Genomic DNA, 26,997 nt, shown 5'->3' on the forward strand with positions numbered 1-26,997 from the left:
AAAGACATGGGACGCCTACATTTCAAAACAAAAGACCATAATATCTGATACTTAAACTATCTTGGTATCCTCGTTGTCGATGCCTCTTTAAATGTTCTGACAATCTGTAAATGCCTTACCACAGGTTTTAAACACTGTGTTCACTCACTGTTCACTCTATTACACACCCCTACCTATAGCCATGGATTTACAGTCAGAATCAGAAGCTCTGAATCTGTTGCTGCACAGTTGGTCAGTGTTGGTCATCCTTTAGTCCTTCATCAGTGTTAACAGGACGCTGGTTGAAGGCTATTCTCAGTCCTCCTTGTGTTTAAAAACTCCAGCAGCACTGCTGCATCTGACACAATTGTACCAGCACAACACACACTAACAGCCCGTACACCACCACCATGCCAGTGCAATCACTGCATATAATGCACCACCCAAGTAGCAGCTGCTCGAAGAGCATTAAAAGGAGGATAATATATGCATAGAAAGAAATACAGAATCCAGCAATTATAGAATTATAGAGTGCTTCTATACGGTCAGTGGAGCACATTATAATGTTACTATATGCTTGATCAGTGTGTTTATGTCCAAACACAAAACAAAATGGTATTTCAGACAAAGTTTATATATATATATATATATATATATATGAGAGAGAGAGAGAGAGAGACAGATTTCTTTTTCTTTTTTTCTTCCCTCTTTGGTCTCCTTTTGGTTTATTACCAGTTACTCATCATATGACTGTGACCACGGCTCATGTGGTGGGAGCAGATGTTCAGTTTTTTTTTTTTTTTCCCATGAAAGACTGAGTGTGAATCTTAAACACAAAGAAACTTATTTAAACTATTTATTTATTTCAATATTAACAGATGTTAAACAAAGTCAACGCTTTCATAAAAAAAAAACATATGTTACAGACTGGGTGTGGCTTATTGTATAGTTTTGGGGGGGAGGGGGTGTCATATATTCTCTGTTTGTATAAAAGCTTCCAACAGCTGCCAAATCATCGAAACAGAGAAGTTAGGTAGAGGAAACAAGATAAAGGACTAGGTAATAAATAGGTTAATGTGGTTGGATGATTCATTTGGGTTTTGCCGGTGAGATAAACAATGCCTGACCTGGAAATAAAACAAAGAACAGCAGATAAACAGGTTAAAAAAGAGAATTCAATGCTACATTTACAATCTACAGTTGTACAGAGAATATTTCATATTTCAATAGTTATTGATGATTTTAAGGAATCATTTTGATGAATATTTTTTGTATTTTTCCAGCTGGCTCACCTGTTTACTTCATATAACACTGTTCAGTCCTCTCTGCCTACCCTGCGGAAAAACAACAGATGCTGAATAAGTGATAATTGATGCAGGAACAAACACAATGCTTGTTTTTCCATAATGTTTCTCAGATCAGCAGCTCTGTTAGTTCACTGCTGTATTTGATATATGCTATATTATGATTGATTGATGATGGTAAATGGAGGAAGGGTGCATTAAAGCCCCCACAGATAAAAAACAGCAGAACAAAAATAAAAACTTAAATATCTTATAAAGTTAGATATTGTAAATGGTTTTGTTCAGTAGCAGTGTGTCTCTAGATACATGACAGCCCTATCATGAGAAATTGTTATTTGCATTTTATTTTCATACATTTAAATTGTGGCTAACTGCAAATTTTTCTGATCATCCAGAAGCACTTTATGTTTTCAGGCTCTCCTCGGGAATAACTCGTCTGGTATTTAGTCCTGAACCCTGGTCCTGACTGCAGGACGATACAGGACTGCAGGACAGAACCGGTTGATATAGATGGTGTTTAAGTTTAGTGGTGAACTCTAGTCAGTTCAGCAGAAGCCAGTAGCCCTCTTTCACACACTAAACGGAAGTGGTGGTGGGTTTCAGTTGAACAGGTGGTCTCAGTGCTGTCAGACCCACAACTTTTACTGACTTCAATAAAAGTTATTTAGGGTACACTTAGATTCATTGTCTTTCCTATTGATGCCTTGTGAATCATTTTTGAGTAGATTTGGCCACATGTTTAGGGTCATTGTCTTGCTGAAAAACCCAGTGAAGACCCGTCTTCAGCTTTCAGGCAGAGGCCACCAGATTCTGATTCAAAATGTCCTGATATTTCAGGAGGTTGATGCACATCTGCCTTACTTGAATGGTGTTTTCTCTCCCATGTTGTCTTTCCCATGTTTACGGACATCTAAGAGAAATAGGCCTCTGTGTAACACCATATTTATACCCCAGGGAAACAGGAAGTGATGAATTACTTAAGGCTACTTGATACTTTGTTCATAAACTACAGTAGAAATAACATAAATGGTTCAAATACATTTATTTCCAAGGATTTTTTTCTTCATTCACCTGAGTTGAAGGTTGCTTTTTTTTTTACATTGCCATATGCTTCAATGTAAGTCATTAACATTATTGTGCTTTTGTTATTTCATTATATAAATCAAAACTGTCAAAATAATTTAATTTAAAAAAATCCAGATTCTTACTTTAATGAATGCGAGTTTAAAACATTGTTTTTGATTGGTTATAGATAACTGTCAGTCATTGTTGACGGACTTGTATTCATCTGTTGATTGGCTCTGTGTCTGCAGGGGGAGGGGCTACAAATTGAGAGAGAGAGAGAGAGAGCTAGAGAGAGAGAGAGAGAGACACGTGGCTGCTTTTTGTTGGAATATTCCATGTAAACACGTTATATATTAATGATTTTAACGTCAGCAGCATTAGATTTCGACCAGAGATCTGCTCTACTGATCTAACAGCCTAACAGTCAGCGAGATACCAGGTGAAACCGTCCTCAGATCTTATCTGGAAATGTAGTACTTGAAAAAGTCAGGAAAAAGGGAGAAAAAAACAAGAAAAAAGACTGAGGTGTCTCAACTCCCAAAACTCCCGGTTAATACACAGGATGCAGCTCTAGAGCACGTGCACATTAAATCATACTGGTCTATAGTCTAGTGTTTGAGTCATTTAGTTACTTTAAGTCATGTAATATCTGAAATGTAACATACAGTTGCTACTCTGAAGCATTTTTCTTAATAGTTGTTTCTTTTAATTAAAAAAAAGTTTTTTCGTGTTAACCCCTAAGTTAAAGTTTAGTTCCCTTATTCATAAATAAGTGACGCCCCGAAATTCAGTACATGTAAAGAATGCGCATGCCCAGTCTTGTCCAGCCCAGAGCGAGAGAATAATCTGTAATTTTATCCTCAGTGTGAAGCTGAGAGGACTCACTGCAGTGTTCAGACTGTTGATACATAGATTACTGTTAAAAATGGCACATTAAGATGTTCATATTCAGGATTACTGGAGCTGTTTTCAGCCTGATTCACTGTAAGTCTGCTTTTCCTGGAATTATGATAATGATCACACACGCGTTCAGTCCGAATTCTGACTGAATTTAATGTAAATATCGTGTGTTAATGTGTGTTTACCTACAGTAGAGAAGGACTGTAGGGTTTTAATGATGTTTTCTTATTGTGAAGAAGCACTGAATCTTTCTACTGAAGGTTTTTTGGGGTAGTTTTTAAACATTTAAGAGCATTAAACTGAGTTTAGTGGGTTCTAGAACATAATAAAGGAGCTAATGGAAGAACAGCAGGATCAGTAAATGAGTGTTATTAGAATTTGTATAGTAGTTTCAGGATCTGAGACAGAAGCTGGATCTCACCTTTAAGCAGGTTTTCTGGATTTAGTTTTGAACAGGGGCTTCAGAGAGGGATTTACACAACCTGCAACAGATAATAGCATACACTGCATTAATTTATACAATTTAATTCAATTAATATCTAACATAAAATAACATAATATCACTTACACTGTTTCAGGTGTGCTGTTCACAGCTGGAGAAGAGGTGGTTAAACTGCAGGAGCTGGAGGGAAACACTGTAACCCTCCATACTGGATTAACTGGAGTTCAGAGTGATGCTCAGATACTGTGGTTCTATAGATCTGAGAAATCAGAAATAAAGATAGTGAACAGTCTGTTCTTTAAAGGAGAAATTCATACAGAATATAACAGGACCAGATTCAGAGACAGACTGCAGCTGATCAGAAGCAGTGGATCTTTAACCATCAGAAACATCAGCAGAGAAGATTCTGGAGTTTATACATTAAAAATCATTACTGGAACAAAATCAGACTGGAGATTCAGTGTTAAAGTTTATGTTGAGTAAATCTAGTTTTCTTTTATAGATTCTACAGATTGAGGAGGAACATAAATATTCTGAATTGGTTTCAGACTCTAGACCAACAGAATTTATTGGTGGTTGCTCTGGTGTTCCAGATGCTTGCAATGGAGTTGCTTGGTAGTTGCCTGTTGGTCTCCTATGGGGTTGCTGTGGTATTTTAAGTGGTTTATTAGGTGTTCAGTGTGGTTGGGTGGGTGCTACCTAGTGTATTTGTATTAATAATTGTTGCATGACAGCAAAGCACAATATTTATTATAAAAAGGTAAGTGATCAAACATTACTTTTTAATGTTTTTTTTTAAGTTGTGCAGTTTTAGACCTGCACTGATCTGATATGGGCAGTAATGTTTTTTATTATTATAATTATTATTAAAACAAATAGATGGCCTGTGTTAAGACAGAATGTATACATACTGTTTTTATACATTTCTTAACCAAACATCTTGCACACCAACAACAGCTTTACTATAAGCTCCTCAGAGACAGACATGAGTCAGCAGTGTGTAATGAAATAGAGACTTCATATGTGTTGTTTATAAACCAAAGAATTTATCAGACAAGTTAAAACCTGTCTGAACTGAATAATCAGCAGCTGCAGTGTAAGAACTTTTCACACTACCAGTATTCGAGGGACGCTGTTTATGGTTTAAAGTATTTTGGTGTATTGATGCTACACTGGGTAATGCTTGTAATGCAGCTCTAAATATATTCACATTTGTTTTTTCTACATTACGAATTTCATTCACACAGCTCCAGTCCCAAAGCCAGTCATAAGAACTCGAGCTGAAAGACGTTCAGCTCTTCCCAGAGGCTCATGTTCTCCTGTGTGTTCTGTGGAGAACGGGGAGGATGTGAGTTTATCCTGGTATGAAGATAAAGAGAGAATCTCCAGTATCAGTAGAGCAGATTCCAGTGATTCCAGTCTTCATCTTCTTCTGAATAGAACCTTCCCAACAAACTACACTTACACCTGTGTATCTGATAATCCCATCAGTAATCAGTCCACCCAACTAAACATCGCAGAACTCTGTCCTTTTAAAGAAGGTAGGTAATTATAATAATCATTGCTTTTTGATTTATTATTCACTCTGTTGATACTGATGTTGATGCACTGCTGTTTATATTAGTCTTAGTAATTTAACTTCAGTATTTCCTACTTTGCTGCAGCATAGATGTTTACGGTGGTGTTTTTGTTTATGTTCTTATTATTAAGATAAATGTCCAGATGGTTGTGTGAGGATACCGACTGCTGCTCTGATCTCTGTTGGGCTTTTGGGAGCTGCTCTAATATTAATATCATTCATATGGTTTTGGAAAAGGAGCAAAAAGCAACCAGGCAAGAAATACATCTGTTTATGCAGCATCTATTGCACTTCATTATTTTGTCTTACAGATATTTGAACTACACACACATTATACAATTCACTGTTCTGTCTGTAGTTTCAGAAGAAGAAGTGAATTATTCTGAACTGAACACTGGACCACGGAAACCAGAACAAACATCAGAAAATTCAAAAGAGGTAATTCTATAAACACATTTATATTAAACTGCTAATCCCTGATTGAACTCTATTACTTTGAAAAGTCATTGTGAATAAACACGGTACTTAAAATACTGGATTGGCTTTAAGTTTTAGACACATAATTGTGTGTATTCTCTAGTTACCAGTATGATGCACTGGGGATTTCCTGAATACCAGTTCTGCTGGTCCTTCATTCTTACTAGTGACTAAATAAAGAGATTTAAGGATTTAGCACAAACAGTTCTGTTGTGAAGTCTATTCTGTGTACAAGTGTGGGGGAGGGTAGCCTTTTTAAATACAAACAGGAATTTAGTTTAAGCGAATCAAACGATCTCAAAGGCGTGACGATGCAGGTCAGAGCGTTAAACTAGTCTCACTGGTTTAACGGATTTGTTGAGACACGTGAGAAACTTCAATAACGATGTATTTTCTCATCACATCTGCTCTCCTACACGGCATAATCTCTTATATTCTTATGTGGTCATTGTGTTATTTCTAAAGAATGCCTGTGCTTCTGTGTTTAATGACCTGATTTATCATGATTAGGATGAAGGTCAATAGTGCCAGCTGTAAGTATGAAGATGATTTAACACTGATGACTCAGATTAGTGACCCTTTGGGCTTTTTAGGGACTTTTTTCCCAAATACAGCCACTCAAAAGCAACTTGATTCCAGAGTCGTTACAGGACCTTTTTTCTGTGCCAGATTACTCATACACATATTGAATTCCCTTTTGGAGCTAATATTAATGTTCTGAACTGACTCTTGGCATCACATTAACGCCTCAAGGCTTAAAATAAAACTGAAAGGACTGTGTGAATTAAGCGTGCTCTCCTGCAGACCTTGAATTTAACTGTAGTCTGATGCTGTGTTTTACAGGTAAACAGTACCAGAGTTCAAGACCAGGATTCATCAGTGGTGTACTCAGATATCATGATATAAGTCAGCATTTATTATATTTTTTTATGATTATTTATTTTCAGAAATGTATTTTTAGCTGCCTTTTTGTCAAGCGAACTGCAACATACAACAAGCTATTTTATTATTTTTTACTTTTACTATAAACAGTGTTTCAGTGCTCTGATTATTAACGTTATTACAGTTCAGTAAGATTTATTTTAAATAGATTTTACTCTGTTGAGCTCCTGCCTGAACTTGACCGAGCATTTTAATTAGTGTTATTATTCAACACCATGAACTCCAGATGGATTTAATATCCACTCCTGGTGTTACTATAGAGTCCAGTCAGCTTAACAATTAATTCAAATATTAATACAATTTTTACAACAATAATTGTTGTAACATGAAGAACCATAAAATAACCAGTTTTGGTTCCATAAGGGACCCTGATTGTAATATAGATGTCTGAAAGTGATACGAAGGTTCTCTAAAGTTCACATTCACACCTCTTTATTACAGTCAGGGTTCTTTAAGGAACCAGAACTGGTATTTTCATGGTTTCACTTAAAGATTAATCTGTACCATAATTGTTTTAAATGTACTAAACTCATGGAACAAGTCTAGTTTTGAAATGCCCTAAAACATCCCTAGATATGTAAACCTCTTAGAGGATTTTGTAATTTCTTGGTTATTTAATAAATGTGACCGTCCTACCTTTACCTTACTTGTTCAGTCTCAAATTTCTGTTCAGAGTATTTAGTGCTCTGTGCTTTGTTAGTGAAGGTCAACAAGGTCAAAGCTATTTCTGATTGGTGCTCTTTATTACTGTAAAAATAGTTTAGTGTAAAAAACATGTTATTCTAGGATTAGAAACGCTCTTTTAAAACTGTTTATTATTATGGGCGTTGCCTGCTTATAGTAAATGCATTTCTTCAACAACAGCGCCCCCTGGTGTTAAATTAGGCATGATAAAATTACATAACTTTTTTTAGTAGACAGCATTAGTAATAAGACCAGTAGTAGATCAGTTCAGTTTTTCAGTAAACATGCATTTATATATTTGTAAAAAAAAAATAGACTAGAAAAATAAAGTAGAAGGTCACCATTTAATGTTCCCCTAATTGTAACATCACAACTGATAAAAAAAACACCATAAACATGTATATAGTCTGTATATGCTGACTTCTAAAAAAGTTGACAGTTTAACATGTTTTAGATTATCAAACAGATTTTAAAGTAACAGATAAGAAAACAAAGACATTGATTATCTATCAGTCTGGAAGTCATTGCAGAGTCATTATAGTCTATATACAAGTCAAATATATATATATATATATGAGAGAGAGAGAGAGAGAGAGAGAGAGAGAGAGAGAGAGAGAGAGAGAGAGAGAGAGAGAGAAATTACTTTGGAATGACTTCCAGACTGATAGATAATCAATGTCTTTGTTTTCTCAAACTTTTTTCATTTGATAAATAAAATTAGCTTTTAAAAAGTGCTTTTTTCTGATAATCAGAAAAATATAATGATAAAAAAGGCAAAATCTAAAAACTCCTTTTGGAAATACTTTTTTTGTATATTTTTGCTGTAAATGCTGACTTTTATGTTCTTTGTTGTTTGTGATAATGTGGAATTTATTGCAATTGAAATAAAAAATATTCTTAATTATCTCCCTTTTTATCTTACTGTCAAATAAATAGACATGAAAACAGTTTAATACATTAATATTTAGATAAATAAACAGATACCTTTTTGGTAAACTCATGGGGAAACATATGCCACTGTGCATTAGTCTTAAAAACAGCCAGCCATCTAAAATACCCATACTCTGAGTCTCTGAGTCACTAAAATAGGTCTAAATTAGCTACAGGTAACATAGTCTTTTTTTCCTGTTTTATTTTCCAACCTGATCTCTAGAAATGTTAAATAATATCTGATCAACAATTTCATCATTATCATATTATCATTTATCCTTGTTCCAGCATCCAAACACTGCAAACACACAAAATAACTAACTAAAATCTGATAATAATAATAATAATAATAATAATAATAATAATAATAATAAATAATTAGGTGCTCATTTTTTAAAATAGAGAAAATGGCTTTACCTGCTGAACTTCCTGGAACTCCACTCCGCTCCGCAACACGAGCACCTCTCACAACTCCACCACCTTATCTGACCTCCATCATACAGAGCCCATCAGAAAACATCCATCATACAGAGTCTATAGTAATTGTTTTAAAGAAATAAATGAATTGTTTGCATTTCCAACAATAGCTATTCATTATTGTGAATAGTGAACTCAGGTCAGTAGTGGAGCTCTGCTCTCCAGCCAGCGTCGCTCTGTCTGTCTCGAAACTGCGGAAGCAGCTTCCGAAAAGCTACGCAGTCTCGTCTCCTCCTCCTCCTCCTTCATGACGTAGAATAACTCGTCCCATTCTCCGTATAATAAAGCGATGTCCTGTACTGTTCTCCAATCAGCAGATTCAGAACAAAACCTCTGATTTAAACTGATTTCAGATACTCTAAACACAGTTTGATACAGTGATTATAAATCAAAACCATATAATTCTGTAGAAATACTGATATTAGAGACATTAAAAATCTGTATTCAGTTCATAAAATGTGAAAATTGAACTGAAAATTTGCCCTACCACCCTTTAAAGAGCTCCAAAAATCTCCAATAAAAGATCCACACCAGTCACCAGTCCCTTCCAATGATGTCCAGGCTATTTTTTGATAAATTAGGTGTAAGTCTTTAGTATTGCGAAACCTGCAGACTTTTCAAACGAGTGAAATACTCTGCTACACTCACTGCTGAACTACCACTGGATGAAGAAGTTAATGGCTCCGATTCAGAGTTATCTGAACCTGCAGTCTTCTTTAAAAAAAAACGTTCCATGCGAGCTTGAGCGCTTCACACTACTCTCGCAGTGCATCGCGTGGGGGAAAAACTTTACAGTGTGTCCCAATTTAGGGGCCGCATCCTTCGGAGGCTGTATTCGAAGACAGATTGCGTCACAGCTGCGCAGTAATACACCGCCTATCTCTGTGGGTCGCATCCTCCAGAGTATGCTGCCTGTGAATTGGGACACACACCGACACGCGCTGACTCTGGAAAGGAAATATGCACGTGATGCGCAATATTTTGACGGCACCCCCGATGAAGCCAGACAGCACCCCAGGGTGCCGCGGCACCCTGGTTGAGAAACACTGGTCTAGACCAGGGAACGTATATTTGCAGACTGGGGTCCGGGTCCGGACCCAGACGTTGTCCAATACGGACCCATACCGGACCCAACTACTGAGAAGCACCGGAACTGTTCTTGTCTTTACGGTATACGCGCAGTGAACTTCCAATCACGTGTGGTGTAAAATCTTTAAATGCGCTCCTCTGCCAATTAAATTTGTGGCAGACCGCTGCCCTGGCTAGTGGATTGGGACGCGGCCGCAAAAAAAAACGCTTTAATAAAGAGATAGGGCGCCGAGAACTGGCGAAACTGGCGAAACGCCGAGCGCGAGAGAGAGAGACAGGGGAGAAAGCGAGACGCGTGTGATTGGGGAAGAGCGGAGGGGGAATGGGTAAGGGAGCGGTGTGTGTGTGTGTGTGTGGAGGAGATGAGGTGGAGAGAGAGAGAGAGTAACGCACAGTGACTTAAATAAGTAACTTTAATTTGATTACTGGATTGGAAATAGTAACGCGTTAGATTACTCGTTACTGAAAAAAAGGGTCAGATTAGAGTAACGCGTTACTAAGTAACGCGTTACTGACATCACTGATGGTGACAGAGAGTAACATTGTGAGTGAAATTTAAATATACAAATAAAAATGTACTTCCTTTACTCTCACACTCAACATAGTGATAGATAAATGATTAAGCTCATAAATTACACTGACCTGAAATAACCTTCTCAGTTAGAACTGAAATAGAGAGTGTTTTCAATAATCAGTAGTAAATAATTTGTAGTTTAACATTGAATATTAGTCTCTATATGTCCATACACCTCTATTAAATCCCACTCCATCACTGTAAATGTGAGGAATGAGCAATGATTTATTACTAAAGTATAAAATATAAAATTCAGCTTCACCTACGACTCTGCTGAGTTTCTCCATCAGTCCCATCAGAAGAAAGAAGCTTCAATCTCACAAGCTTTAGTTTTGCAAGTTAAATGATGTTTCCTCTGTTGTTTTAGTTTTGTTTTTTTTCTGGAATGGTAGTAAATGGAATTAAAAGCATTTCAGGGAGCTGCCTACCAAGACCTGTTTCACTGTTTTAACTCTGAGTATTTACGTACAGTACACCGGACAAACCTGAACTTCAACATGTACAAACAATGCTGAAAATATTCCACCTATGTTTGCATTAGAAACTCAAACACAGGATAGTAATCATCATACCTTAAAGTTGACCTTCAGAAGGTCCTCCTAGTTTCTACTCCCTCTGTCCATTAGATCATTACATCAGCTCCACTGAGAATACAGGACACTTTGTAGTTCTATAATTACAGACTGTAGTTCTGTATCTGTTTCTATGTATATTCTGTTATACTGTGTATAAATGTGCACAAAATAACTTTAAAATACCTTTTATTAGTAAGCATAATATCTTGTACATTGACCTAATTGCAAAAGTGAGATATGTAAAAAAAATGGAAATGACTTAAAACAAGAAAAAAAAGCATTTGTTACCTGTCCACATGTTCCAGATGTTTCAGATGGAGTAATGTGTAACGGGAACAGGGCTGAGTGAAAACCAGGGACACAACTAAAATGTGTATATTTACCTAAATATTATGTATTTATTATGAACAAAATATATATGTTTTTAAAGCATAGTAGGGATTTATAGTCACACAATAATCCAAAAAAGTACATCTCTGAAGGATGTTTATAATTATATTATTGTGTGAGCTGTGAGTTTCGTCTTGGTACAGAGCAGTGGTTCTCAAGCCTCGTCCTGCCCTGCACATTTTACTGTTTACTCTGCTTCTAATAAAACACTTATGATGCACTCAATATTTATGTCCCAAAATCTAAGCTGCAGCTGTCTTGTTTGCAACATTATAGAAGTTGCTAATGCGTTGATATGGTATAGCTGTTGGTTGCCAGATGTCGCCAAGGTGGTAACTAAGATATTTCTATGTGGTTGCTAATGTGTTGTTAGTATATAGCTCTTGGTCTCTGATATGTTGCTATGGTATCCCTAGTCATTGCTTTGGTGTTGCAATGCACAGCCATCATAAATAAATAAACATCTGCTGAAAAAGAATGAATTTGTCTTGATCTGACGACGATGATCGGGTTAAATCATTTTGAGAAAAGCATCAATCTCAAATCCAACATGGCGCTACACCTGGCATGTAGTTGTATTAAAAAGTAGCAACAGGTGGCGCCATTGCCATTTGTTTCTATTTCTGCAGAGACATGTGTTGTGAGGAGGCTGTAATGGTAGAGGGCGCTCTTACTGGTATAAACTCTGATCTGATCACAGGAAGGAGTCAGGTTTCTGTGGTCTCATTTGTATCTACAGGGCATCAGTGTGTTCACCACAGTGTTGGTTTGCATGTTAAAACATGTTCTTTAGAAGACTGTCTGGCAGGGCAAGGCTCTTTATATGGTGTTTTGTAGAGCAGTTACCCAATAGTCAAAAAGTCTGCTGTAAATGTTAACTGCTTGACTAGATACACATGATACACATGGTGATATAATACACACAGCATGACCTGAGGATATAGATATTAATATCTGTGTTTCATAACAAGCCTTTGTTGATTAACCCATTACAGCAACAGAACATGTGAGGAGAGGTTTTTTTTTGTTGTTGAAAAGCTATAGATGCTCAGGGCTTTTAGAAACTTAGTGAACCCTTACAGTGTATTGTTACACTATATTGTTAACAGTATTTGTTGGCCTGCATTATGTTTGGAGCTAATCTAAAGCTACATGTTGGAGCTGTGTACAGTTGGTTCCTCAGCATCCATTGACCCCGCTCTGTTATTTTACACAGAGCACAGAGTCTCAGTCGTCCACTGTGTTATAATGTCACTGAGGAAATCCTATCACAGCACCACGCTGGACTTCACTGAGCTCCTGAGAGCGAGCCATACTTTTTCTAATGTTTATAGAAGCAGTCTGCATGACTAGGTGCTTGATTTTATACACATGTGGCCATGGAAGTGATTGGAATTATATTTATATATAATTAGTTGCGTCCAAACGTCAAATGTCTGTTGCATTTCTCAGCTGTAAACGAAGCATCACTAACTTTAGAACAGCCTTTTATAATGTAGAGGCCAGAGGTTCATATTGCTGGATCTTTTTCTCTGTATGAGATAAACAGCTGTTAACAGTAGAGAGATGAGAGTTTTCACACTTGTCCTTTCATCTTTCTCTCTTCATGTGTTCATCTGTTGAGTCTCTTCTCTGTTCCAAAAAAAAATACATATTGTAATTTCTGATCTGAAAGGAAGAAAATAACCCCTGACTTCCTTGTTCTGTGTTTTTGTTTCCCCGTTGGTGAAGTTTTCTTTTTTTGGAAAGTTACTGTGCTTTTTCTCTGGTTTTCCGGGTCACTTTGGGGAAGCCAGCTTTCTGCTGCCCTCCTTTGTTCTTTTCCCGCCTTAGTGGGTTTCCTGCCAGATGGTGGTTTTGTTTGTCCACCCATGTTCAGGAACTACCTCTTTTAGGCCTGTCTCTTCCACAACATGGCTGAGCTGCTCCTCTCTCCCAGAACGTTTTCATTGGCTAAAACACAAACTACCCCTCTTTCTTATTGGCTACACCAAGCTTTAAATTCTGGTTTCTGGTTTGTTGTTTTCCCGGAAAGGGATCTTCCTCTACAAACCAGGAACATGTGCAGCACCAAAGCAGTGTGAGAAGGAGAAAGATATTAGGAGAATTTAACAGAGCTTGTTGGTGAGTTTATTCAGTATATAGTTTCTGGTTTGTACAAGATCGCCCTTTCTCAGTAACAGCCCTGGCTGCAGCTCAACCCTTCTTGTTTATAGGGGCCAAAATATATTTTTTTTATGTTATACTTTATACTGTATGCTTTATTTTTCATGATAAACTTTTGGCTAATGTGTGAACAAGTTAATACATGTACATATATTTATATATATATTTCAACTTATGGCTGGTTTTTGTGTTTTATCTTAAACTTAAGCAAGTCCAGTAAGAAGTTTACTGCACTCGTCATTATATAAAGCATAACAGTGATGAAAATAAAACATCTGTATCCTTAACATGAATTAAATTGAATGGATACCCTAGTCTAGGTAAAGATATCTAAATCATGCCCATAGAGCTCATTTATAGGTCCAGTAAACATATAGTCAGACCAATCAGGATGTACATTTTGCAGACAGAGCTCACTAATAGCTCTAAGCACAAGAAGGGACCAATCAGGATGCTCTCTGTGTCAATAGCCCTGTCTCTGACCTAAAATTTGTATGTACTTATTAAGTTTTATGACTTTCTAGCAACACTCTACATCTTCATACTTTTGTTTAGAGCACTTTCACTGAAGACTTTACAAAAGGAAGTGGTGAGAACCCCAGAGAAAGGTGTGAAAAATTCAGAGAAGGTGTGAAACGAAGCAGACACACAACATTTACAATTTTATGAATGAGGTTTAAGACCTCATTCATAAAATTCAGCATTATCCTGCTGAAAAATGCCAGTTCAAAAGCCCTACCTTTAGAAACAACACATGTGGCTGCAGGATGTTCTGCACATATCGCTAAGCTATGGATGTCTAAGGGTGACTGCCTGTTATATGCCCTGTCTCCTCAGATCATCACACAAGCAACGGATGCAAGCAACTAGGAAAAAATGAGTTTGAATGTATTGTAGAGGCATGTCCAGCAGTCTCTCACCAAGAGGTTCTCTACCCCACACTGAAGATTTTTTTATGCGTTGTTAGACCCAGTATCTAATCAGACTACACCTGAAATCATTAACATATCTGCCTGAGCTGTAACTGCATGCTAAATTTGACTATAATCTGATGTATATACAAACAAACTAAGCTTCAGTAATTAATTAAAACATTCCACATTTAGACCCTCAGTGCAGAATCAAGATTCAGATCAGATCTTATTATATCTTCAGAGCAGCTTGAAGCACAGCCGGTGGGTCTCTTAATCTGGGTCACAGTATCGATCTGTACAGTGGTTTACTTTCATCTGTAGAAGAACATTTTCAGCTGTGGTTTATGAGCTGCATCTTCTCATGTGAGCTAAATGAGTACACTTCACTGAAGAACCTCACTGAGCAATTATACTCCTTTCCTCATCATACTTTCTGATACTTTTATATATAGGATATATATACAGATTTAATAAGTTGTATCAGTTTTTCAGTTATGTCATATTCAGCATTATTATTTGTGCCAGTCATGTTGAGTTTGTACTAAAGACAAAAGTGAATGAACAGAAACAGTACTTATCTATGTTGAATAATAACAGTTCAGTAAAAAGTTGTAAAACAAGCCAATTTCTAAACCCCAAAACTGTGATCTAACAGTCCTGACTCATTCTTTTTTGCCTCATTTTACTGCCAAAAGCCTTTTGCTACTTTGGGAAGAGGCAGGAATGATTACAGTATTGCAGACAAATAACAACTTCAAATACACAGTAAAATATAAAATATTAGAAGTATTACATTATGTTTTTTTTGTTATTAACAGCACTGGAATTAAACAACAATCACTGGACAAACACATTTTTCCATTTAGCTGATCCCAGTTTCTCAGTCCTTCCTGTGCCCTCCTGCAGCTTTGTTTTCTGTTATCATCATTTAGCAAACGGTTTTAACAGTTTATTGCAATATAAACAATGGCTTATCTGTCTGCAGATCTGATGAACTGATAAACTACCTATTTCTATAGAAGATAATATTTCATGAACTAACAGAGAGTGGTTAAATGATAAAAGACCTCTGGCCTAGGAACTCTTCCTGTTTTCACTTTTATTCTGCCTGAACAACTTTCTCATACACTGAAATCAAATATTAAGTTTTAATTACAACATTTAATCACTGTTTTTTAGCTGATTAAGCATAAAGTCTTAACACATTTCTGAGCAACTAAATATTTTCAAAGCATCCAAGGGCGCTTTACACTTTACACATGTTCTAAACAACCACACAACCAAGAGTGATGAAGGGCTATTCAACAAAGATTTTAGCATGTTTTACTAGACCCAAAGTCAATTTTATACCAGAGTTCTCCTTTAAATAAAATGAATCATGCTACTCCATCCAGATAGGGATTTGAACCCAAAACCCCAGAGCTGAGATGCAAATGTGTCGGCCACTAAGCCACCATGCCTCCACATTTAAATGTGATGCATGTAATGATTAAATTACTCAGTTTCTTGGTTTATCTTGAGCTTTTGTTTTACACCACTAACTTATACAACTAAATGTTCACAAACCAGAAGAAATAAACACAGCACAGCAGGAAAGATACACAGCAAGCAGTAAGTCATTAACGATCCCTGCTGATGTTCACTGTGAGCAGGAACAGAATGTGACGATGGTGTAATTGGATAAGATGTGGAGAGGCAGATTTCTGCTCGACTGCAGCCAATTTCACACCAAGTGTGTGTACACGGTGCATTGTTCCATGACGTTTATTGTTACACAAGAGGATGATGGGAACTGTAGTGCAGAGATCTGCGAAATAGGCCAATATTAATAAAATACAAAAAATAAAAAATAAATCAAAACTATTTTCACGGGTCAGGCTGGATTTTGGAGCAGGCTAGATTGTGGCCCTCTGGCCTTGTGTTTGACACATGAGGCATAATACTTTCAGTGTAAAAACAGCTTTAAATGAAAGAGTTAACCTAACCTAACCTCTTCAGGTTCGCATGCCAATCTATACTGAGAAACTGCATGATGGAGAAAACACTGACCAGCAGTGCCTGAGAGCACACTATGGTTAAGCTATGCAGAAGCTTGTGGTCAGCGTTTGCTTCCATCCAACCGTAGCTAGACGAGAACCACCAGCCGACTGAAACTGTGTTAAATGCCACACTCAGTGTTTCCAGAGCAACCTGAACTCTAACACATTCACAATGCTCATGTTTAACAGATTTGCTCTGTGGGGGAAATGAAGCCATGAATGTCTCTCAAACAACCCATACAGTACTGCAAAACAACAGAGTCCTTTATTTAGACTGTCTGACTCAGTCTCTCAGTATGAGTCTGTGGTCACTAGATGAGATCGGGATGCCAGATGTGTTAAAACTGCTCTGAAATGAGGAATAGAGATTAAAGACCCTCTGAAGATTTTATTGGAACTTCAGTCCACATAGAGGAAAAGTTCCTTACCTATATAGATAATAATAAATGTGTATATATCTGATATAAAGTAGACATACAGTAGAAGGGTGGGGATATTCCAAAAGACATGGGACGCCTACATTTCAAAACAAAAGACCATAATATCTGATACTTAAACTATCTTGGTATCCTCGTTGTCGATGCCTCTTTAAATGTTCTGACAATCTGTAAATGCCTTACCACAGGTTTTAAACACTGTGTTCACTCACTGTTTATTCTATTACACACCCCTACCTATAGCCATGGATTTACAGTCAGAATCAGAAGCTCTGAATCTGTTGCTGCACAGTTGGTCAGTGTTGGTCATCCTTTAGTCCTTCATCAGTGTTAACAGGACGCTGGTTGAAGGCTATTCTCAGTCCTCCTTGTGTTTAAAAACTCCAGCAGCACTGCTGCATCTGACACAATTGTACCAGCACAACACACACTAACAGCCCGTACACCACCACCATGCCAGTGCAATCACTGCATATAATGCACCACCCAAGTAGCAGCTGCTCGAAGAGCATTAAAAGGAGGATAATATATGCATAGAAAGAAATACAGAATCCAGCAATTATAGAATTATAGAGTGCTTCTATACGGTCAGTGGAGCACATTATAATGTTACTATATGCTTGATCAGTGTGTTTATGTCCAAACACAAAACAAAATGGTATTTCAGACAAAGTTTATATATATATATATATATATATATATATATATATATATATATATATATATATATATATATATATATATATGAGAGAGAGACAGATTTCTTTTTCTTTTTTTCTTCCCTCTTTGGTCTCCTTTTGGTTTATTACCAGTTACTCATCATATGACTGTGACCACGGCTCATGTGGTGGGAGCAGATGTTCAGTTTTTTTTTTTTTCCCATGAAAGACTGAGTGTGAATCTTAAACACAAAGAAACTTATTTAAACTATTTATTTATTTCAATATTAACAGATGTTAAACAAAGTCAACGCTTTCATAAAAAAAAAACATATGTTACAGACTGGGTGTGGCTTATTGTATAGTTTTGGGGGGGAGGGGGTGTCATATATTCTCTGTTTGTATAAAAGCTTCCAACAGCTGGCAAATCATCGAAACAGAGAAGTTAGGTACAGGAAACAAGATAAAGGACTAGGTAATAAATAGGTTAATGTGGTTGGATGATTCATTTGGGTTTTGCCGGTGAGATAAACAATGCCTGACCTGGAAATAAAACAAAGAACAGCAGATAAACAGGTTAAAAAAGAGAATTCAATGCTACATTTACAATCTACAGTTGTACAGAGAATATTTAATATTTCAATAGTTATTGATGATTTTAAGGAATCATTTTGATGAATATTTTTTGTATTTTTCCAGCTGGCTCACCTGTTTACTTCATATAACACTGTTCAGTCCACTCTGCCTACCCTGCGGAAAAACAACAGATGCTGAATAAGTGATAATTGATGCAGGAACAAACACAATGCTTGTTTTTCCATAATGTTTCTCAGATCAGCAGCTCTGTTAGATCACTGCTGTATTTGATATATGCTATATTATGATTGATTGATTATGGTAAATGGAGGATGGATGCATTAAAGCCCCCACAGATAAAAAACAGCAGAACAAAAATAAAAACTTAAATATCTTATAAAGTTAGATATTGTAAATGGTTTTGTTCAGTAGCAGTGTGTCTCTAGATACATGACAGCCCTATCATGAGAAATTGCTATTTGCATTTTATTTTCATACATTTAAATTGTGGCTAACTGCAAATTATTCTGATCATCCAGAAGCACTTTATGTTTTCAGGCTCTCGTCTGGAATAACTCGTCTGGTATTTAGTCCTGAACCCTGATCCTGACTGCAGGACGATACAGGACTGCAGGACAGAACCGGTTGATATAGATGGTGTTTAAGTTTAGTGGTGAACTCTAGTCAGTTCAGCAGAAGCCAGTAGCCCTCTTTCACACACTAAACGGAAGTGGTGGTGGGTTTCAGTTTAACAGGTGGTCTCAGTGCTCTCAGACCCACAACTTTTACTGACTTCAATAAAAGTTATTTAGGGTACACTTAGATTCATTGTCTTTCCTATTGATGCCTTGTGAATCATTTTTGAGTAGATTTGGCCACATGTTTAGGGTCATTGTCTTGCTGAAAAACCCAGTGAAGACCCGTCTTCAGCTTTCAGGCAGAGGCCACCAGATTCTGATTCAAAATGTCCTGATATTTCAGGAGGTTGACGCACATCTGCCTTACTTGAATGGTGTTTTCTCTCCCATGTTGTCTTTCTCATGTTTACGGACATCTAAGAGAAATAGGCCGCTGTGTAACACCATATTTATACCCCAGGGAAACAGGAAGTGATGAATTACTTAAGGCTACTTGATACTTTGTTCATAAACTACAGTAGAAATAACATAAATGGTTCAAATACATTTATTTCATTTCTTCATTCACCTGAGTTGAAGGTTGCTTTTTTTTTACATTGCCATATGCTTCAATGTAAGTCATTAACATTATTGTGCTTTTGTTATTTCATTATATAAATCAAAACTGTCAAAATAATTTAATTTAAAAAAATCCAGATTCTTACTTTAATGAATGCGAGTTTAAAACATTGTTTTTGATTGGTTATAGATAACTGTCAGTCATTGTTGACGGACTTGTATTCATCTGTTGATTGGCTCTGTGTCTGCAGGGGGAGGAGCTACAAATTGAGAGAGAGAGAGAGAGAGAGAGAGAGACACGTGGCTGCTTTATGTTGGAATATTCCATGTAAACACGTTATATATTAATGATTTTAACGTCAGCAGCATTAGATTTCGACCAGAGATCTGCTCTACTGATCTAACAGCCTAACAGTCAGCGAGATAGCAGGTGAAATCGTCCTCAGATCTTATCTGGAAATGTAGTACTTGAAAAAGTCAGGAAAAATGGAGAAAAAAACAAGAAAAAAGACTGAGGTGTCTCAACTCCCAAAACTCCCGGTTAATACACAGGATGCAGCTCTAGAGCACGTGCACATTAAATCATACTGGTCTATAGTCTAGTGTTTGAGTCATTTAGTTACTTTAAGTCATGTAATATCTGAAATGTAACATACAGTTGCTACTCTGAAGCATTTTTCTTAATAGTTGTTTCTTTTAATTAAAAAAATGTAGATTTTTTTTCGTGTTAACCCCTAAGTTAAAGTTTAGTTCCCTTATTCATAAACATCTAGTGACGCCCCGGAGTTTAGTATGTGTAAAGAATGCGCATGCCCAGTCTTGTCCAGCCCAGAGCGAGAGAATAATCTGTAATTTTATCCTCAGTGTGAAGCTGAGAGGACTGACTGCAGTGTTCAGACTGTTGATACATAGATTACTGTTAAAAATGGCACATTAAGATGTTCATATTCAGGATTACTGGAGCTGTTTTCAGCCTGATTCACTGTAAGTCTGCTTTTCCTGGAATTATGATAATGATCACACAGCGCGTTCAGTCCAAATTCTGACTGAATTTAATGTAAATATCGTCACGGTGTGTGTTAATGTGTGTTTACTTACAGTAGAGAAGGACTGTAGGGTTTTAATGATGTTTTCTTATTGTGAAGAAGCACTGAATCTTTCTACTGAAGGTTTTTTGGATAATATCTAAACATTTAAGAGCATTAAACTGAGTTTAGTGGGTTCTAGAACATAATAAAGGAGCTAATGGAAGAACAGCAGGATCAGTAAATGAGTGTTATTAGAATTTGTATAGTAGTTTCAGGATCTGAGACAGAAGCTGGATCTCACCTTTTAGCAGGTTTTCTGGATTTAGTTTTGAACAGAAGGTCCAGAGAGGGATTTACACAACCTGCAACAGATCATAACATACACTGCATTAATTTATACAATTTAATTCAATTAATATCTAACATAAAATAATATAATATCACTTACACTGTTTCAGGTGTGCTGTTCACAGCTGGAGAAGAGGTGGTTAAACTGCAGGAGCTGGAGGGAAACACTGTAACCCTCCATACTGGATTAACTGGAGTTCAGAGTGAAGCTCAGATACTGTGGTTCTATAGATCTGAGAAATCAGATATAAGGATAGTGAACAGTCTGATCATTAGAGGAGAGGATATTACAGATTATTATACAGACAGATTCAGAGACAGACTGCAGCTGATCAGAAGCAGTGGATCTTTAACCATCAGAAACATCAGCAGAGAAGATTCTGGAGTTTATAAATTACAGATCATTACTGGACCCTCAGTCTCAGTCTGGAGATTCAGTGTTAAAGTTTATGGTGAGTACATCTAGTTTTCTTTTATATATTTTACAGATTAAATTGGTTTCAGACTCTAGACCAACAGAATTTATTGGTGGTTGCTCTGGTTCAAGAAGGGTTGCTAAGGGGTTGCTTGGTGGTTGCCTGTTGCCTCCTATGGGGTTGCCATAGTATTTTAATTGGTTTATTAGGTGTTCAGTGTGGTTGGGTGGGTGCTACCTAGTGTATTTTTATTAATAATTGTTGCACAACAGCAAAGCACAATATTGATTATGATAAAGTAAGTGATCGGACATTCGTTTTTAATGTTTATTTTAAAGTTGTGCAGTTTTAGACCTGCACTGATCTGATATGGGCAGTAATGTTTTTTTATTATAATTATTATAACAACAAATAGATGGCCTGTCTAAAGTCAGAATGTATACATACTGTTTTTATACAATTCTTAAATAAACATCTTGCTCAGCAACAACAGCTTCACTATAAGCTCCTCAGAGACAGACACGAGTCAGCAGTGTGTAATGAAATAGAGACTTCATACATGTTGTTTATAAACCAAAGAATTTATCAGACAAGTTAAAACCTGTCTGAACTGAATAATCAGCAGCTGCAGTGTAAGAACTTTTCACACTACCAGTATTCGAGGGACGCTGTTTATGGTTTAAAGTATTTTGGTGTATTGATGCTACATTGGGTAATGCTTGTAATTCAGCTCTAAATATATTCACATTTGTTTTTTCTACATTACGAATTTCAATCACACAGCTCCAGCCCCAAAGCCGGTCATAAGAACTCGAGCTGAAAGCCGTTCAGCTCTTCCCAGAGGCTCATGTTCTCCTGTGTGTTTTGTGGAGAACGGGGAGGATGTGAGTTTATCCTGGTATGAAGATAAAGAGAGAATCTCCAGTATCAGTAGAGCAGATTCCAGTGATTCCAGTCTTCATCTTCTTCTGAACAGAACCTTCCCAACAAACTACACTTACACCTGTGTATCTGATAATCCCCTCAGTAATCAGTCCACCCAACTAAACATCGCAGAACTCTGTCCTTTTAAAGAAGGTAGGTAATTATAATAATCATTGCTTTTTGATTTATTATTCACTCTGGTGATACTGATGTTGATGCACTGCTGTTTATATTAGTCTTAGTAATTTAACTTCAGTATTTCCTACTTTGCTGCAGCATAGATGTTTACAGGTGGTGTTTTTGTTTATGTTCTTATTATTAAGATAAATGTCCAGATGGTTGTGTGAGGATACCGACTGCTGCTCTGATCTCTGTTGGGCTTTTGGGAGCTGCTCTAATATTAATATCATTCATATGGTTTTGGAAAAGGAGCAAAAAGCAACCAGGCAAGAAATACATCTGTTTATGCAGCATCTATTGCACTTCATTATTTTGTCTTACAGATATTTGAACTACACACACATTATACAATTCACTGTTCTGTCTGTAGTTTCAGAAGAAGAAGTGAATTATTCTGAACTGAACACTGGACCACGGAAACCAGAACAAACATCAGAAAATTCAAAAGAGGTAATTCTATAAACACATTTATATTAAACTACTAATCCCTGATTGAACTCTATCACTTTGAAAAGTCATTGTGAATAAACACGGTACTTAAAATACTGGACTGGCTTTAAGTTTTAGACACATAATTGAGTGTATTCTCTAGTTTCCAGTACAAAACACTGGGGATTTCCTGAATACCAGTTCTGCTGGTCCTTCATTCTTACTAGTGACTAAATAAAGGGATTTAATGATGTAGCACAAACAGTTCTGTAGTGAAGTCTACTCTGTGTACAAGTGTGGGGGAGGGTAATCTTTTTAAATACAAACAGGAATTTAGTTTAAGCGAATCAAACCATCTCAAAGGTGTGATGATGCAGGTCTGAGCGTTAAACTAGTCTCACTGGTTTAACGAATTTGTTGAGACACGTGAGAAACTTCAATAACGATGTATTTTCTCATCACATCTGCTCTTCTACACGGCATAATCTCTTATATTCTTATGAGGTCATTGTGTTATTTCTAAAGAATGCCTCTGCTTCTGTGTTTAATGACCTGATTTATCATGATTAGGATGAAGGTCAATAGTGCCCGCTGTAAGTATGAAGATGATTTAACACTGATGACTCAGATTAGTGACCCTGGGCTTTTTAGGGACTTTTAGGCAGCTTTTTACAGCCACTCAAAGGCAGCTTGATTCCAGAGTCGTTACAGGACCTTTTTTCTGTGCCAGATTACACATAAACATATTGAATTCCCTTTTGGATCTATTATTAATGTTCTGAACTGACTCTACGGATCACATTAACGCCTCAAGGCTCAAAATAAAACTGGAAGGACTGTGTGAATTAAGCGTGCTCTCCTGTAGACCTTGAGTTTAACTGTAGTCTGATGCTGTGTTTTACAGGTAAACGGTACCAGAGTTCAAGACCAGGATTCATCAGTGGTGTACTCAGATATCATGATATAAGTCTGCATTTATCCTTTTTTTATGATTATTTATTTTCAGAAATGTATTTTTAGCTGCCTTTTTGTCATACAACAAGCTATTTTTATTATTTTATTATTTTACTATAAACAGTGTTTCAGTGCTCTGATTATTATCATTATAACAGTTCAGTAGGATGTATTTTAAATAGATTTTACTCTGTTGAGCTTCTGCCTGAACTTGACCGAGCATTTTAATTAGTGTTATTATTCAACACCATGAACTCCAGATGGATTTAATATCCACTCCTGGTGTTACTATAGAATCCAGTCAGCTTAACAATTATTTATATATTAATTCAATTTTTACAACAATAATTGTTGTTACATGAAGAACCATAAAAGAACCAGTTTTGGTTCCATAAGGGACCCTGATTGTAATATAGATGTCTGAAAGTGATACGAAGGTTCTCTAAAGTTTGATCACATTCACACCTCTTTATTACAGTCAGGGTTCTTTAAGGAACCAGAACTGGTATTTTTATGGTATCACTTAAAGATTAATCTGTACCATAATAGTTTTAAATGTACTAAACTCATGGAACAAGTCTAGTTTTAAAATGCCCTAAAACATCCCTAGATATGTAAACCTCTTAGAGGATTGTGTAATTTCTTGGTTATTTAATAAATGTGACCGTCCTACCTTTACTTACACATCCTACCTTTTCTGGGTCAAGTATTGAGGGAGGTGTCAGGTGAGGTAATGCCTAAAAAAAACAATAACAAACATCAACATAATGATGTGATTATTATGAGGGGATGGCATCACTTGTTTGTCTAGAGAAGGAATGACTATGTCTAAAGCTTTGAGTAGGATTGTAAATGTTAGAACCTTATCGTGTTGTCACACACCAGTGTCAGACATCAGAAACCCTTCATTATTCATGTAAGAGAAACTAGAGCTTTAGAGAACCACCAACACACAAGCTTGTTCAGTCTCAAATTTCTGTTCAGAGTATTTAGTGCTCTGTGCTTTGTTAGTGAAGGTCAACAAGGACAAAGCTATTTCTGATTGGTGCTCTTTATTACTGTAAAATAGTTCAGTGTAAAAACATGTTATTCTAGGATTAGAAAAGCTGTTTTAAAACTGTTTATTATTATGGGCGTTGCCTGCTTATAGTAAATGCATTTCTTCAACAACAGCGCCCCCTGGTGTTAAATTAGGCATGATAAAATTACTTAACTTTTTTTAGTAGACAGCATTAGTAATAAGACCAGTAGTAGATCAGTTCAGTTTTTCAGTAAACATGCATTTATATATTTGTAAAAAAAAAAATAGACTAGAAAAATAAAGTAGAAGGTCACCATTTAATATTCCCCTAATTGTAACATCACAACTGATAAAAAAACACCATAAACATGTATATAGTCTGTATATGCTGACTTCTAAAAAAGTTGACCGTTTAACATGTTTTAGATTATCAAACAGATTTTAAAGTAACAGATAAGAAAACAAAGACATTGATTATCTATCAGTCTGGAAGTCATTGCATAGTCATTATAGTCTATATACAAGTCAAATATATATATATATATATATATATATATATATATATATATAGAGAGAGAGAGACAGAGAGAGAGAGAGAGAGAGAGAGAGAGAGAGAGAGACAGAGAGACAGAGAGAGAGAGAGAGAGAAATTACTTTGGAATGACTTCCAGACTGATAGATAATCAATGTCTTTGTTTTCTCAAACTTTTTTCATTTGATAAATAAAATTAGCTTTTAAAAAGTGTTTTTTTCTGATAATCAGAAAAATATAATGATAAAAAAGGCAAAATCTAAAAATTCCTTTTGGAAATACTTTTTTTGTATATTTTTGCTGTAAATGCTGACTTTTATGTTCTTTGTTGTTTGTGATAATGTGGAATTTATTGCAATTGAAATAAAAAATATTCTTAATTATCTCCCTTTTTATCTTACTGTCAAATAAATAGACATGAAAACAGTTTAATACATTAATATTTAGATAAATAAACAGATACCTTTTTGGTAAACTCATGGGGGAAACATATGCCACTGTGCATTAGTCTTAAAAACAGCCAGCCATCTAAAATACCCATACTCTGAGTCTCTGAGTCACTAAAACAGGTCTAAATTAGCTACAGGTAACATAGTCTTTTTTTCCTGTTTTATTTTCCAACCTGATCTCTAGAAATGTAAAATAATATCTGATCAACAATTTTATCATTATCATATTATCATTTATCCTTGTTCCAGCATCCAAACACTGTAAACACACAAAATAACTAACTAAAATCTGATAATAATAATAATAATAATAATAATAATAATAATAATAATAATACCCAGTCTCTTTAAATAATTAGGTGCTCATTTTTTTAAATAGAGAAAATGGCTTTACCTGCTGAACTTCCTGGAACTCCACTCCGCTCCGCAACACGGCCACCTCTCACAACTCCACCACCTTATCTGACCTCCATCATACAGAGTCCATCAGAAAACATCCATCATACAGAGTCTATAGTAATTGTTTTAAAGAAATAAATGAATTGTTTGCATTTCCAACAATAGCTATTCATTATTGTGAATAGTGAACTCAGGTCAGTAGTGGAGCTCTGCTCTCCAGCCAGCGTCGCTCTGTCTGTCTCGAAACTGCGGAAGCAGCTTCCGAAAAGCTACGCAGTCTCGTCTCCTCCTCCTCCTTCATGACGTAGAATAACTCGTCCCATTCTCCGTATAATAAAGCGATGTCCTGTACTGTTCTCCAATCAGCAGATTCAGAACAAAACCTCTGACTTAAACTGATCTCAAATACTCTAAACACAGTTTGATACAGTGATTATAAATCAAAACCATATAATTCTGTAGAAATACTGATATTAGAGACATTAAGAATCTGTATTCAGTTCATAAATGTGAAAATTGAACAGAAAATTTGCCCTACCACCCTTTAAAGAGCTCCAAAAATCTCCAATAAAAGATCCACACCAGTCACCAGTCCCTTCCAATGATGTCCAGGCTGTTTTTTTTGATAAATTAATGAAGTGAAGACATTTAAAAAAAAAAAAAAAGTAACTTTGAGCTCAAATCAATACGTTCTTATCTCAGCAGTACATTCTCTTCATAATGGCCACAGTAATCTCAACATACAGCTTTTGTTTCCTCCTCCATGGTGACAGAGAGTAACATTGTGAGTGAAATTTAAATATACAAATAAAAATGTATTTCCTTTACTCTCACACTCAACATAGTGATATATGAATGATTAAGCTCATAATTCACACTGACCTGAAATAACCTTCTCAGTTAGAACTGAAATAGAGCGTTTT

At 36.2% G+C, this 26,997-nt stretch overlaps 1 protein-coding gene and 2 long non-coding RNA genes across 6 annotated transcripts; 1 reads left to right on the forward strand and 2 right to left on the reverse strand.

Annotated features, from left to right (window-relative positions):
- Window positions 1–822: 822 nt before the first annotated feature.
- On the reverse strand, window positions 823–26,343 carry LOC111188921 (uncharacterized). 4 transcript variants are annotated; one of them, XR_007429523.1, is made up of 6 exons: window positions 26,070–26,343; window positions 24,366–24,410; window positions 20,871–21,003; window positions 20,724–20,784; window positions 18,331–18,372; window positions 17,882–18,165 (listed from the first exon to the last, which is right to left on the reverse strand). It is a non-coding gene; the product is annotated as an uncharacterized LOC111188921 (long non-coding RNA). The 4 variants fall into 4 exon arrangements; XR_007429522.1 differs by lacking the exon at window positions 24,366–24,410 and having other exon boundaries at window positions 26,070–26,339; XR_007429524.1 differs by lacking the exon at window positions 26,070–26,343 and having other exon boundaries at window positions 24,366–24,885.
- Window positions 3,150–9,186, reverse strand: LOC125787753 (uncharacterized). Its single transcript, XR_007429525.1, has 4 exons — window positions 8,720–9,186; window positions 5,854–5,909; window positions 3,817–3,949; window positions 3,150–3,730 (listed from the first exon to the last, which is right to left on the reverse strand). It is a non-coding gene; the product is annotated as an uncharacterized LOC125787753 (long non-coding RNA).
- LOC111188919 (CD48 antigen-like) lies at window positions 19,728–22,550 on the forward strand. Its single transcript, XM_049472411.1, has 3 exons — window positions 19,728–20,378; window positions 20,881–21,222; window positions 21,970–22,550. Exons 1-3 carry the CDS (start codon window positions 20,333–20,335, stop codon window positions 22,269–22,271), a joined length of 690 nt encoding a protein of 229 aa, XP_049328368.1. The 5' UTR covers window positions 19,728–20,332; the 3' UTR covers window positions 22,272–22,550.
- Window positions 26,344–26,997: the final 654 nt, after the last annotated feature.

The sequence above is a fragment of the Astyanax mexicanus genome, chromosome 25 (assembly GCF_023375975.1).
Source record: "Astyanax mexicanus isolate ESR-SI-001 chromosome 25, AstMex3_surface, whole genome shotgun sequence".
In the NCBI taxonomy this organism is placed as follows: domain Eukaryota; kingdom Metazoa; phylum Chordata; class Actinopteri; order Characiformes; family Acestrorhamphidae; genus Astyanax; species Astyanax mexicanus.

Excerpts from the sequence above, each read along its gene's own strand:
- LOC111188919 (XM_049472411.1), top strand. The coding sequence starts at position 20,333 with ATGTTCATATTCAGGATTACTGGAGCTGTTTTCAGCCTGATTCACT. Across the intron at positions 20,379-20,880 it reads TGTTTTCAGCCTGATTCACT|GTGTGCTGTTCACAGCTGGA; the intron begins GTAAGTCTGCTT and ends ACACTGTTTCAG. Across the intron at positions 21,223-21,969 it reads ATTCAGTGTTAAAGTTTATG|CTCCAGCCCCAAAGCCGGTC; the intron begins GTGAGTACATCT and ends TCAATCACACAG.